The sequence below is a fragment of the Salvelinus fontinalis genome, chromosome 27 (genome assembly GCF_029448725.1).
Source record: "Salvelinus fontinalis isolate EN_2023a chromosome 27, ASM2944872v1, whole genome shotgun sequence".
NCBI lineage: Eukaryota > Metazoa > Chordata > Actinopteri > Salmoniformes > Salmonidae > Salvelinus > Salvelinus fontinalis.
In genome coordinates, this window is record NC_074691.1 from 20,511,850 (window position 1) to 20,524,961 (window position 13,112).

Genomic DNA, 13,112 nt, shown 5'->3' on the forward strand with positions numbered 1-13,112 from the left:
CTTTTTCCCCTCCAGTACAGTTTACTAAATTAGGATCTGTATCATTTCATATTTATGACGTTTTCCATCTCTGCAGGCTATACTGTAGACAAGGTTTGGGCTCAGAGATTGGGGCTAAAACAGAACCCTACACCTCCTTTGCAATTAATTTGGATTGTTCTGCATAAGAGCTCAAATCCTTCATTTGCCTTCCTATTAGGCTTAGCCTACCATTTAAGCAACAGTGTTTCTGTAACCTAAACAATTACAGTTGGCGCAGCCGCATGCTTTGGTCCGTCATGTGCATGTAATTATAGTATTATAACGTATTAGGCTCCTCAATTTAACCCATTACTGCTTGAAGAGCATGTCGGGGAGCGAGTGGACAAGGCGACTGCGGCACAGCGCCACGCAATTAAACGCTATTTCAATCCGAGCCGCCGCCGCTCTCAAGGTTTCCAATTTGATTACGACAGTGGCCGCATTCATCTGCGGCGAAGCAGAGCAGAAAATTCATTTGAGGAGGCAGTCTGCAGGGAATAAACCTTGACATGATATTAAATATCAGATATCAGGACCTTTGCAGCAGAAAATTACTCACCACCAAAATATTTAAATGTCCTAGATGTGTTATAGCGTTTAAAGTAAAGACCTAATAATTTATTTATCGCACTTTATCCCCAGACAGCAAATAGATTAAAGATGTCCTCCAGCTATTTTTAATATCCAAAATATAAATACAGTACACATACGAAAATAAGTACACACACTAAAGGATGAAAAATGTGTTGTGAGGAAAATTTTGTTTTTTAAACACAACTGAAAACTTCAAGGGCATTCGAGGAGTTGGTCTGCCAGAGATTTTTCATATTATCCCCCCCACTTGCTTCAGGAACAATAGAGGAACAATAGAGAACAGAAGACAAAAGAGGGAAGCCCCCCCCCCCCCCCCCCCCCCCCCCTCACCCACCTGTGCAATGTCACGAGGATACCTGGACCACCTAGTGGGATGTGGCTTTTGTTATGTAAATCAGGTGAATGAGCTGAATAGGATCCTGGAGTAGGACTTTAAAGTCATGTAGGGTTGTGCTTTATGCCCTGCTTCTGGGCTACATTCATGTCATATTAACAACCTAATTTGATCCTAATCACTAACCTGAAACTATGTGGATGATATCTCATCAAACCTTCTGGAACGGTGTTGATCCCTCATCAAAGCACTGGGGAAGATAGGGAATCAGGCAGGACTACCTGACATAGTTTGCTCTTTACGATTAAACTCGACATGTTTGATTTAGGCTACCTCCTCTATTCTGGAATGATTATATCGCTGCTCTGTGCTCTGTCTAAATAGCTTTTAAGTTCTTAAAGGTAATTGCTTAGCTTTTTTTCTGACTCGTCTCCTGTTGATTAAACGTTACCGTAGCGACCGATGGCAGCATGTAGGCCTATTTGTCTTAGTGGATTGCTTTGTGTCAGGTTGGTAAACGGGTTGGTAAACAGAAATGGCGCAAAGACCGTGTTGAACATAGGGCGTGTCTCTATGAGGTTGCCTTGTTGAGGGAAATAATTAGGCCTGTGGTGAAGTGCTGTTGGCTGAAACGTAGCTGACTTAACTCTACTCCATGGTGAAGGAAGTTTCTGATCAACTCCACCAACGAAGTGGAGCAGCGACCAGGCTTTGTGGAATTCATCTCTGACTACATCAATTCGGCCAAGGTCAATACTTTCAAAAAATGACAATTATGACAGGCCCACCTTGTATCTATGTTTGTCCTCTGTAGTTGCGTGCCTTTCTTTGTTTGCTGAAATCCATACTTTTTCAATAAACGTCAATCCAATACAACCACCGATTGTTCCCTTCTTGAGATTTAATTGGCACATTTGCACTGAGTTGCCATCTTAGAGCAACAGCAATGAGCAAACAGTCAGTGGTTCAATTTGATGAATGTTTATTGTAAAAGTACGGCCTCCCGAGTGGCGCAGTGGTCTAAGGCTCTGCATCGCTGGCAGGGATGTTCTTGTCCCATCGCGCACTAGTGACTCCTGTGGCAGGCTGGGTGCAATGCACGCTGACCTGGTTGCCAGGTGTACGGTGTTTCCTCTGACACATTGGTATGACTGGATTCTGGGTTAAGTGGGCATTGTGTCAGGAAGCTGGGATGAGACAAGACTGTAACTACCAATTGGACAGAAAAAAAAGTAAAAAAAAATTTTTTGGGGGGGGGGGGGGAGTATTTCAGCAAACAAAGGCATGCAACTACAGAGGATAAACAGAGGTACAAAGTAAGCATTTCCTAATGACATTTTTTTTTTAAGTATTGACCTTGGGCGAATCAATGTAGTCGGAGCTGAATTCCACAAAGCCTGTCCCTGCTCCACTCCGTTGGTGAAGTTCATCAAAATGTATGTAGTTCTGTCCCTGAGCTGTTCTTATCTATTGATATTCTGTATTATGTTTCATATTTTGTGTGGACCCCAGGAAGAGTAGCTGCTGCTTTTGCAACAGCTTATGGGGATCCTAATAAAATACCAAAATACCAAATCAGAAACTTCCTTCACCATAGAGTGAAGTTTAGTCAGCTAGCTAAAACCAAGCCTATGAGTTCCTCTATATATGTTTGCCTTTGAATGCCCTGCAGTAAAACAAACAAGTTGAATTTTCTTCTTTTTTTTAAACCCCATGTAGAAAAATGTTGTGAGGCCCTAGCTAGGCTCGGCTCCCTTTTTAACTAGTCCCTTGGAAAGAGAGAGAGAGGCAAGCTAGCTGAGCTAGTGGGTTAAGCACAGCTCTCCAGGGGTAGAGGGTCATTACCATAGTTATCTCAGGCCTTTAATTCTCAGCCTAAAGGTATGTGATTAATCGTTATAACGTAGGTAGGTGAGATAACTCTGGTATGGGGGATACACCCTCTCCTTCCCCCCTGCTTCCTTCCCCCTCCTGGGCCTACCCCTCCACAGGTAACAAAAGATGATTTCATATGAGCTCTGACAAAGGGGCAAAGATAGAAGAGCGCAGTTAAAGAAAATATGAATGGTTTCCTATTACACAGGGTAATATACCGTCTTGTAATATACCGTCTTGTCTATACTGCAACTTTGTTGAACCAGCACCTACATAGCATAGTATGTATGACAGTATGATTTATTTTCAGTGCACATCCACATATGCAAAACCATCCCAAAGCAAGATCAGCCAGCATGGGTGAGCCAGGGAGAATGTTTATAATATGCCTCTGCATGTTGCACAGAAGAATATGATTAAAGCACTCAGTCTGAAGAGCTTTTAAGTTGTACTCAGCTACTCAGCAGAGAGAGTGAGAGTGAGAGAGAGAGAGAGAGAGAGAGAAGACCCTCATTTTCCATTTTGACAAATCCTCTGTGAGAAGGTTAGGGCTTAATTATGGGCTGGCCAGTGTGAGCGGCACGGCAGGCTCATCATCTCTCAGCAAACAGCTGGGCTAGGCTAAACTAGCTGCATTAATCAGCAGCCAAGTGTTCCCAGAGATTACTGCAAAGCCCCACTGACCATTGTAAACACTTTTTTCACCCTGTCTCTTATTCTTTCTTTCTTCTCTCAGACGTTATGGCACACAACTCGTCCCAACCCCCTTCCTGATCCCACATAACTTATATTTTCAATATTTTACTTCTCTACTCCTGTATGTCTCTATCATCTTGTCTGTTTACTTCTCTACTCCTGTATGTCTCTATCATCTTGTCTGTTTACTTCTCTACTCCTGTATGTCTCTATCATCTTGTCTGTTTACTTCTCTACTCCTGTATGTCTCTATCATCTTGTCTGTTTACTTCTCTACTCCTGTATGTCTCTATCATCTTGTCTGTTTACTTCTCTACTCCTGTATGTCTCTATCATCTTGTCAGTATCTCATCGTTATTCTTTCCTGGATCTTCTTTCATTCAGTCTCTCTTCCTTCCTCCATTCTCTTTTCCCTTTCTCTCTCTCTCTCTCTCTCTCTCTCTCTCTCTCTCTCTCTCTCTCTCTCTCTCTCTACCTCTCTCTTTCTCTCTCTCTCTCTGGCTCTCTCTCTCTCCCTCTCTCTCTCTCTCTCTCTCTCTCTCTCTCTCTCCCTCTCCACCCCCCTCTCTAAGCATGCACATAAGGTCATAGACAAGCACACTTACAGAGGCTGGGATGTTTCCAATCAATTAAAGCCCAGACACTCACATGTAATTAGTTCCTAAAGCCCTTGATTTATTTATCTGACTCCTGTGACTGAGCTAAGTAAATGGATATTACTTCCTTATTTTGTAATTAGTAGAAATTTCCTCATTAACTCTTGGATTATAACGAGATAATAGGAGAATTTAACTTCAATTAGCCGGTGGCATAATTTGTCCGTCTGTAGAGGCCTCGGTAAAGGGGTTTTCTGTCACTCATTGAAAGTGACACAAATGCATTCTGAACATTAAAATATTTAAAGCAATGGAACTATTAGAAGTGGAATTAAAGAGGGAAGCTCATTGCTAATTAATTTTGAGAGTTGTGTGAGGTAGGGTCTTTGCTTCTCTTTCTTTCTCACTCTCTCGGTTCTCTTGTACATTATGTCTGGCTCCAGATTCTCTATTCCTTTGGTCTCACTCTCTCGGTTCTCTTGTACATTATGTCTGGCTCCAGATTCTCTATTCCTTTGGTCTCACTCTCTCGGTTCTCTTGTACATTATGTCTGGCTCCAGATTCTCTATTCCTTTGGTCTCACTCTCTCGGTTCTCTTGTACATTATGTCTGGCTCCAGATTCTCTATTCCTTTGGTCTCACTCTCTCGGTTCTCTTGTACATTATGTCTGGCTCCAGATTCTCTATTCCTTTGGTCTCACTCTCTCGGTTCTCTTGTACATTATGTCTGGCTCCAGATTCTCTATTCCTTTGGTCTCACTCTCTCGGTTCTCTTGTACATTATGTCTGGCTCCAGATTCTCTATTCCTTTGGTCTCACTCTCTTGGTGTCCCTTTACTTTACCTCCCTGCCTCTCTTCTTCCCACCCCACTCCCTCTACCCCCCTCTCTCTTTTCGCTAATCTCACTCTGAATGGCTGAATGCCTTTTCCTCTAAACCTCTCCTCAGACCCACCATGTGACTATGCATTAACAGAAATCATTGATGTGGAGTCAGGGAGAAATTGAGATATGTGTCTCTCCAGTGTGGAGGGCCACGTCAGGTCATGGAGGGAGTTCTTGAGAGGGCTCACTTTGAAAATCATCAGCATATTTCTGGATTTTGGGATTTGGGACCCCTTTCAAAAGAGACTGATCCTCCTTGCTGTCAATCAATCGTCCCACAGCCAAGCTTTCCTGTGGCTCAGAATATCCTTTTTTATTTATTTTTTTTATCCCATTTTCTCCCCAATTTTCGTGGTATCCAATCGCTAGTAATTACTACCTTGTCTCATCGCTACAACTCCCGTACGGGCTCGGGAGAGACGAAGGTCGAAAGCCATGCGTCCTCCGAAGCACAACCCAACCAGCCGTACTGCTTCTTAACACAGCGCGCCTCCAACCCGGAAGCCAGCCGCACCAATGTGTCGGAGGAAACACCGTGTACCTGGCCCCCTTGGCTGGCGCGCACTGCGCCCGGCCCGCCACAGGAGTCGCTGGAGCGCGATGAGACAAGGATATCCCTACCGGCCAAACCCTCCCTACCCCGGACGACGCTATGCCAATTGTGCGTCGCCCCACGGACCTCCCGGTCGCGGCCGGCTGCGACAGAGCCTGGGTGCGAACCCAGAGACTCTGGTGGCGCAGTTAGCACTGCGATGCAGTGCCCTAGACCACTGCGCCACCCGGGAGGCCCCAGAATATCCTTTTTAACAGGATTTTGTGAATGTATTGTGATCATGCATATTACATGCTTGGAGACTTACTGAGCCATGTTGCTTTTATTACAATAACCATTAAGTCTAGAAAAATTTATCTTGATGGGTTAAGTTTCCAAGAAAATTTGACATAATAGCTTTAGTTGGGTATTTACTGTATGGCACAGAACACTTCCGTAAACATTAAACTAATGCAGCTTTGGATTGACTGTTGTTTGTTATGGTTCCCCCCAGCGTGTCCCGTCCCTGGTGGTGACGGACCTGTTTGAGGACATCAAGGATGGGGTGATGCTGCTGGCCCTGCTGGAGGTCCTGTCTGGACAGAAGCTGGTGAGTCCTGGACCAACCTGCTCTGAGATCAGTTTAACTAGTCTGCAAGTGGTCTCACTCAGGGCAGCAACAAAGGCCCTTCCTCCACTCCTGGCTTTGGGTCAGATTAATTGCACTTGGTCTTGGTCACAATGTTGTTGACTCATAATAAATACCCATCCAAGCCCACCAGATCCCCAACATGCAGGGTTAAACTCTAACGCTCCCTTGATGATGTTCAAATTAAATGACAGTAAGCTCTCTCATCAAAAAACAGAGCAATGGAATGGAATGAAGGCAGGGTTGACATGGAAACCTGTTTGTAAAGGGCATTTGATGACTGATTTTAAATAGTACTGTGAAAGACTTTCTCTGTGAACTCTGCCCTCAAAGCTATGTTTACAGCATATCTATGGACATCAGTGAATGTGAGAATGGAAACGATTACATGGAAATGCTTATTGATTAGTCTTTATTAGGATGTTTGGTTGGGAAAAAATCAGGCTAGACAAACAGGGAAAAGCCACGGGGTACACACACACACACACACACACACACACACACACACACACACACACACACACACACACACACACACACACACACACACACACACACACACACACACACACACACACACACACACACACACACACACACACACACACACACACACACACACACTGTTTGATGGTCCCACAAGGCCAATACAGCCTTGGGTCTAAGCTGTCTGTTATATTGATCTCTTTGCTAAAAGGCAAACACACTCAGATTCATTTTCTCTCTATCTCTGTTTCTCGATGTCTGTCTCTCTCCGTTTCTGTTTTCTCTTCCTTGTTTGTTATGTGATTCTCATTCTTGTTTTCTTTGTTGTTCATTCCTCTTGTTCATTCTGCCATCTTTCCCTCTTCTCAATCTCTTTCTACTTTCCATTCAGTTCTTTTTAGTTTCAATGTTTTCATTCATTTCTCTCTCTCCCTCCATACCTTTTTCTTTCTGTTTAACATCCTTCTGACTCTGAAACTATGTCTCTTTAACTCTGTCTTATATTACCTCCCCACCCCCTGTCTCTCTCTCTCTCTCTCTCTCTCTCTCTCTCTCTCTCTCTCTCTCTCTCTCTCTCTCTCTCTCTCTCTCTCTCTCTCTCTCTCTCTCTCTCTCTCTCTCTCTCTCTCTCTCTCTCTCTCTCTCTATATCTCTCTCTCTCTCTCTCTCTCTATATATATATATATATATATATATATATATATATATCCCCCCTCTAGCCATGTGAGCAGGGGAGGAAGCTGCGGAGGATCCACTGGGTCTCCAACATCGGCACGGCACTCAACTTCCTGGAGGGCAGAAAGGTAGGAGTGCTCCATCTCTACCTTTCCCCCTCTCCTCTTCTCCTCAATCCCTGTCTTTCTCTCCCCCTCCATCCCTTTACCCCTCCATCCCTCTACCCCTCCATCCCTCTCCTTCTCCCCCTCCATCCCTCTAACCCTCTATCCCTCTACCCCTCCATCCCTCTCCCCCTCCATTCTTTTACCCCTCCATCCCTCTACCCCTCTATCCCTCTCCCCCTCCATCCCTCTCCCCCTCCATCCCTCTACCCCTCTATCCCTCTCCCCCTCCATCCCTCTCCCCCTCCATCCCTCATCCCTTTGTCCCTCTGTCCCTCTACCCCTCCATCCCTCTACCCCTCCGTCCCTCTCCCCCTCTGTCCCTCTACCCCTTCGTCCCTCTACCCCTTCATCCCTCTAACCCTCCATCCCTCTACCCCTCCATCCCTCTCCCCCTCCATCCCCCTCCCCCTCCATCCCTCTCCCCCTCCCCATTCCGCCCATCTCCCCCTCCATCCTTCCATCCTTCCACCCCTCTACCTGTATACTCATCCATCCCTCTCACCCTCCATCCCTCTGCCCCTCTCCCTTGACACACATGGTTCAGGTGATGGCCTTGGGGTCAGAATGAGGAAGACTGACCCCGGATGACTCTTTCTCTACTACATTCCCCTCTCTACCCCCCCTCTCCCATCTCCCTTTGCCCTGCTGTATCTTCCTTGCCCCTTTTCCTTATCTCTCTCTCTCTCTCTCTCTCTCTCTCTCTCTCTCTCTCTCTCTCTCTCTCTCTCTCTCTCTCTCTCTCTCTCTCTCTCTCTCTCTCTCTCTCTCTCAAATTGACTGTTTTCCCTCACTCCATGAGATCCATGTCTATAACCAGTATTCCATCCAACCATTTTATGCGAGTAAAGTACATGTAGAATAAAAAATGTCATGGCAGGCCTGATGGAAACAGAAAATGTGTCAGTAAACTTTCCAAATGTCGACAAAACAAAATATGCTAGAGAAGGTGGGCTCTTTTTGTGTCTGTAAAATGAATTATGTGAGAAGTGGCGGTGGAAATGCCTTGATGTGCAAATATTAATATAATAAACATAATATCGAAGTAAAGTTGGAGTCACGCAATGATATGTTGTGTGGTCTTCCCACTAAGACTCGGGTAACCATGCAGTTTATTAGGCTACAGATGAAATCAGTTATGATGAACTTCACAAGGTGATGAACGTGATGCTGCTTTCCAATAAATATTGAGGCTCTTATTCTGGTGACATGATGATCGATGCTTGACTGCCATTTGACAAAGAAAAATATTCTCTCCCTTATCCATAATGAACTCATCATGTTTACTAGCCTACCCACACTGTATCTGCTGGCTAGAACACACAAGCCCAGAGGCGCATTTGCTATTTAACACAACAGTTGTTGTTACATTCACGTCATTTAGTAGACACCCTTATCCAGAGTGCATACATTTTCCATACTAATCCCCCATGGGAATCAAACTTACTATCCTGGCGTTGCAAGTGCCATGCTCTACCAACTGAGCTACACGGGACATTGCACTTTAGATTTTTAGGCTGTACATGAAAAGTACATTTTGTGTCATCGCGCACTGATTTGTGTCCGCAACAAGTCCGTTTGGTGGAAACACACGAAAAAAAAATATATTTTCTTTATGCTGATTTTAGAATATTCTCATGAAAATCTGTCGCCAATTGGATGGAAACCTAATTTATGAGATGGATTCCCCGTATTAGATCGCTAATACTCCACATAGCATGTCTTTGGATATACATAAATAAATCCGCAAGTATGAGCTCGCGTCTGGCGGGACATTGATTTAGCTTCTTCCTGCACTGTGACAGGGTTAAACCCTAAATCCTACAACAATAATCTGCAGTCTGGAGTGTAGACACCAAGATTGGGTGTCTCTGCCATGCCATGCTGGGATGTGTGTGTGTGTATGTGTGTAAATCTTATGTGTCCATAGACTGTATTTAGATTTGATTTTAGTTCCTATCCTCAGTGCTCTTTTATCACATTTGCCATTTCCCCTATCTCCCTATCTCATATCTGTCACAATGGGAGCATGATTTAATATCTACTGTTGCCTACAGTATATGATGTTTGGTCTCTCTCTGTCAGATAGGTTTTATATTGGTCAGACTGGTCGTGTCCAAATAATCCATACTTGCGTCCTAAATAGTAGGCTGTTTGGGTATGCAAAAACATTATGTTTAATAGTATGTGACATTTCGCGAATCTAGCAGCGGTGTAAAGTACCTAAATAAGACTACTTTAAAGTACTGCTTAAGTAGTTTTTTGGGGTATCTGTACTTTACTTTAATATTTCTATTTTTGAAGACTTTTACTTTTAGTCCACTACATTCCTAAAGAAAATAATGTATTTTTTACTCCATACATTTTCCCTGACACCCAAAAGTACTCGTTACATTTTGAATGACAGGAAAATCGTCCAATTCACACACTTATCAAGAAAACATCCCTGGTCATCCCTTCTGCCTCTGATCTGGTGGACTCACTAAACATAAAACATCCTGGTCATCCCTTCTGCCTCTGATCTGGTGGACTCACTAAACAGAAAACATCCTGGTCATCCCTTCTGCCTTGAAGTTACGGATTGTTTTAGTTTTGTAGACTACGCTACCTATTTAATAATTGTATGGAAAAGCCTTATAGCAGTCATTCTGATCTCGTTCCCATTGATCAGTGCTTTAGTTTATTATGTTGCTGTCCAGAGGTTCTGAATTTGCGATTCACCCAGCTGTGCACATTTTTCTGTGCAGTAGTGTTTTGATTTGAACATTTGAAAAGTTTTGGTGTGTTTACTAGGCTATTTGATTTAATTTATGTTACAGCACTTTGGTTTCAGTAATAAATATGTTGAAATGGAACCAAATGATCTGTTTCTGTCTTTAGTCCTATTAAGTTGGATAGATGGGCTATATGGGTTGAATGTGATAGTCTGCTTATAATCAGCCTTAGTAGGCATATAACGCCATTCCTATTCTATTCAGAGTTTAGAGAAATTCATCAAATTGGAAATGAGCTATTATCAGGCTGGCATGTTTGATGAATTTGGAAAAATCCACCTGCACTCAGCCCCACGCCACCTACTCAGCCAGTTCGGAGCCACTACTGAGAGTTGCAACCGTGGCATACCTTTTACTAAACAGTACGTACTAAATAGTATGCGATGACGTGTACATAGTATGCAGCTTATGTATTTAGTAGGTTGGTATGGGTATTTTGTCACGGCCACTGTCTTCTTTCCCGTATATCGCCCTCCTTCTTGACGCTGTATGAAGGCCCTTTCTTTGTCATATTGTTGAAGCAGTGTCCCTCCATCTACTGTCAACCACTATCATAGTCTAAGGACCCCATAGTCTAAGGACCCCATTTACATAGTCTAAGGACCCCATTCTGATATGAAATGCTGTATTATGTATAAACTGCCTACTAAACCCCCTCTTTAGACCTGTCTTAGATATAGAAACATCAATTATATGTACAGTACTGCTCGGTCTCTGACCCTCTCCCAAGTGGAGCTTCTACAGTTTTTCCTTGTCATGGAGACCTTTCCCACCCCATATTGTCCCTCCTCCATACTACAGTCCCAGTGTAATATGATAACCTTTAAAGCTCAGACTCCTCTCCTCTGTAATATACCCTCTGATATGGATAATATGATGAATGCCCAGGCCCTCTCTCTCTATGATATACCCTACCCCCCCCCTCTCTCTCTCTCTCTCTCTCTCTCTCTCTCTCTCTCTCTCTCTCTCTCTCTCTCTCTCTCTCTCTCTCTCTCTCTCTCTCTCTCTCTCTCTCTCTCTCTCTCTCTCTCTCTCTCTCCTCTCTGCTGGGTGTAATCCCCGGTGCTGTCTGTGTATAGGTGATAGATCTGTCCTCTCAGCCCGCCGTAGAGCAGCCAGGGTTATCTCACTGCTAGAGTCTTTATCGCTTGGCTCACACTCGATGAGGCATCCCCCTGTCACTCACCCATACTATATACCTCCTCTAACTGCATCCAATCTCTCTCTGTCTATCTCTCTTTTGCTCCCTCTCTCTCTCCTTTTTTCTCACGCTCACTCAAGTCTGCGTACAGGGGATCACCGGTTAGTACCAGCTTATTTTATGTTTTCATGAAAGTTATTATGAATGATATTACACTTGGGTACTGTGTTCATAGTCCGTATCCGTATTTCCATATATTGTACCATTACTAGATTGAGTGAATTTGTGCATATTTGTTCCAGACAGTATGTATTAGAACGGATATGATTTCTGATAAGTGATATCCTACAGTATAATGCTAGATATTGTATGTTGTGACACAGATCAAGCTAGTCAACATCAACTCGACTGACATCGTCGATGGAAGACCATCTATCGTACTGGGGTTGATTTGGACAATAATCCTCTATTTCCAGGTAAAGTGCCTCTGTGGTGGGTGGGTGTCATCCCACTACAAATAATGCAGCACTATTGCACAATTACACAATAAAGGCAATGGTGTTTAATTTTGTGAGTCAGCCATACTCTGTCTTCTTGGCACAAAAAGCTGTGCTTTCTCTATAGCAAAAAATCTCTCTATCTCTCTATCGCTCTCTCTCTCTCCCCTCGTGCAGATAGAGGAGTTGACCAGTAACCTGCCAGCGCTCCAGGCCCTCTCTAGCAGCACTTCCTCAGTGGACAGCTCAGACACCACCAGCCCGCCTGTCAAGAGGAGGCCCCTCCCCCCGCTGCATGGTGGGGCCAGGAAGGCCCTCCTCAGATGGGTCCAGCAGACCGCCACCAAGTACGGGACACTACAGCCACTGCACCTACTGCAATATAACATGATGATACTTATGATATTACTAACTACAGTAACACTTCTATTACCAGTACTAATCGTGGTTGTAGTGATAGCTACTGATAATGATATTAGGATAGCTAATAATAAGTGATGGTGTTATTGATGTAATGCTGTATTTGTCTGTCTCTTCAGGCATCTGGGGATCGACGTGAAAGACTTTGGGCCGAGCTGGCGTACAGGTGTGGCATTCTTCGCAGTGATCCTCTCTCTTCGACCCCACCTGGTCGACATGGAGCGTGTGCGGAGGAGAGCCAATCGAGAGAACCTGCAGGAAGCCTTCTCATTGGCCGAGACTGAGCTGGGCATTCCGCAGCTACTGGACCCAGAAGGTAAACCACAGCCAGAGAGGTCATTTCCTGTTTGGCAAATTATGTGGTTCGTTCCACGAAATTAGTGCCTTTTGCGTCCCTTTAAAATGCTAAGTAGAAATTGTGCACAAACATTCAAAAAGCATGTTATATTAAATTGAGTGCCCTTTAATATAGAACACATGGAAAATTCAATAAATCTGTTTTATTTATTTGAATAAAGACTTGTTAAAGTGCCTAAATTCAGCATTTTGACATGTCCGTATGTGCATCCTCTGTGACTTCTGGGAAGACACTAGCCCACTTAATCCTAACATTTATCCAAGTTCACCATCATTGTAAAGTTATTTTGTTGCTTTGACAAAGCCATTTCTCTAGATTACTATTTATTTCATGTGATTTGTGATTCATTTTAAGGTTAAAAAAAACCTTCCCTCATTTTAAGGTCAACCTGTTACGTGAACTGAACTGTCATTTT

The 13,112-nt window shown here is 43.8% G+C and overlaps 1 protein-coding gene across 10 annotated transcripts in view; it reads left to right on the forward strand.

The window, feature by feature from the left end:
* The window catches only part of syne1a (spectrin repeat containing, nuclear envelope 1a), a 202,944-nt gene that overhangs the window by 27,503 nt on the left and 162,329 nt on the right, over positions 1–13,112 (forward strand). For all 10 annotated transcript variants that reach the window (XM_055885241.1, XM_055885242.1, XM_055885240.1 and 7 more), the window contains exons 3-8: positions 6,048–6,143; positions 7,388–7,471; positions 11,563–11,583; positions 11,806–11,898; positions 12,097–12,266; positions 12,459–12,655. In XM_055885241.1, the coding sequence (XP_055741216.1) occupies positions 6,048–6,143; positions 7,388–7,471; positions 11,563–11,583; positions 11,806–11,898; positions 12,097–12,266; positions 12,459–12,655 (661 nt within the window). The remainder of the gene's footprint in view (positions 1–6,047; positions 6,144–7,387; positions 7,472–11,562; positions 11,584–11,805; positions 11,899–12,096; positions 12,267–12,458; positions 12,656–13,112) is intronic.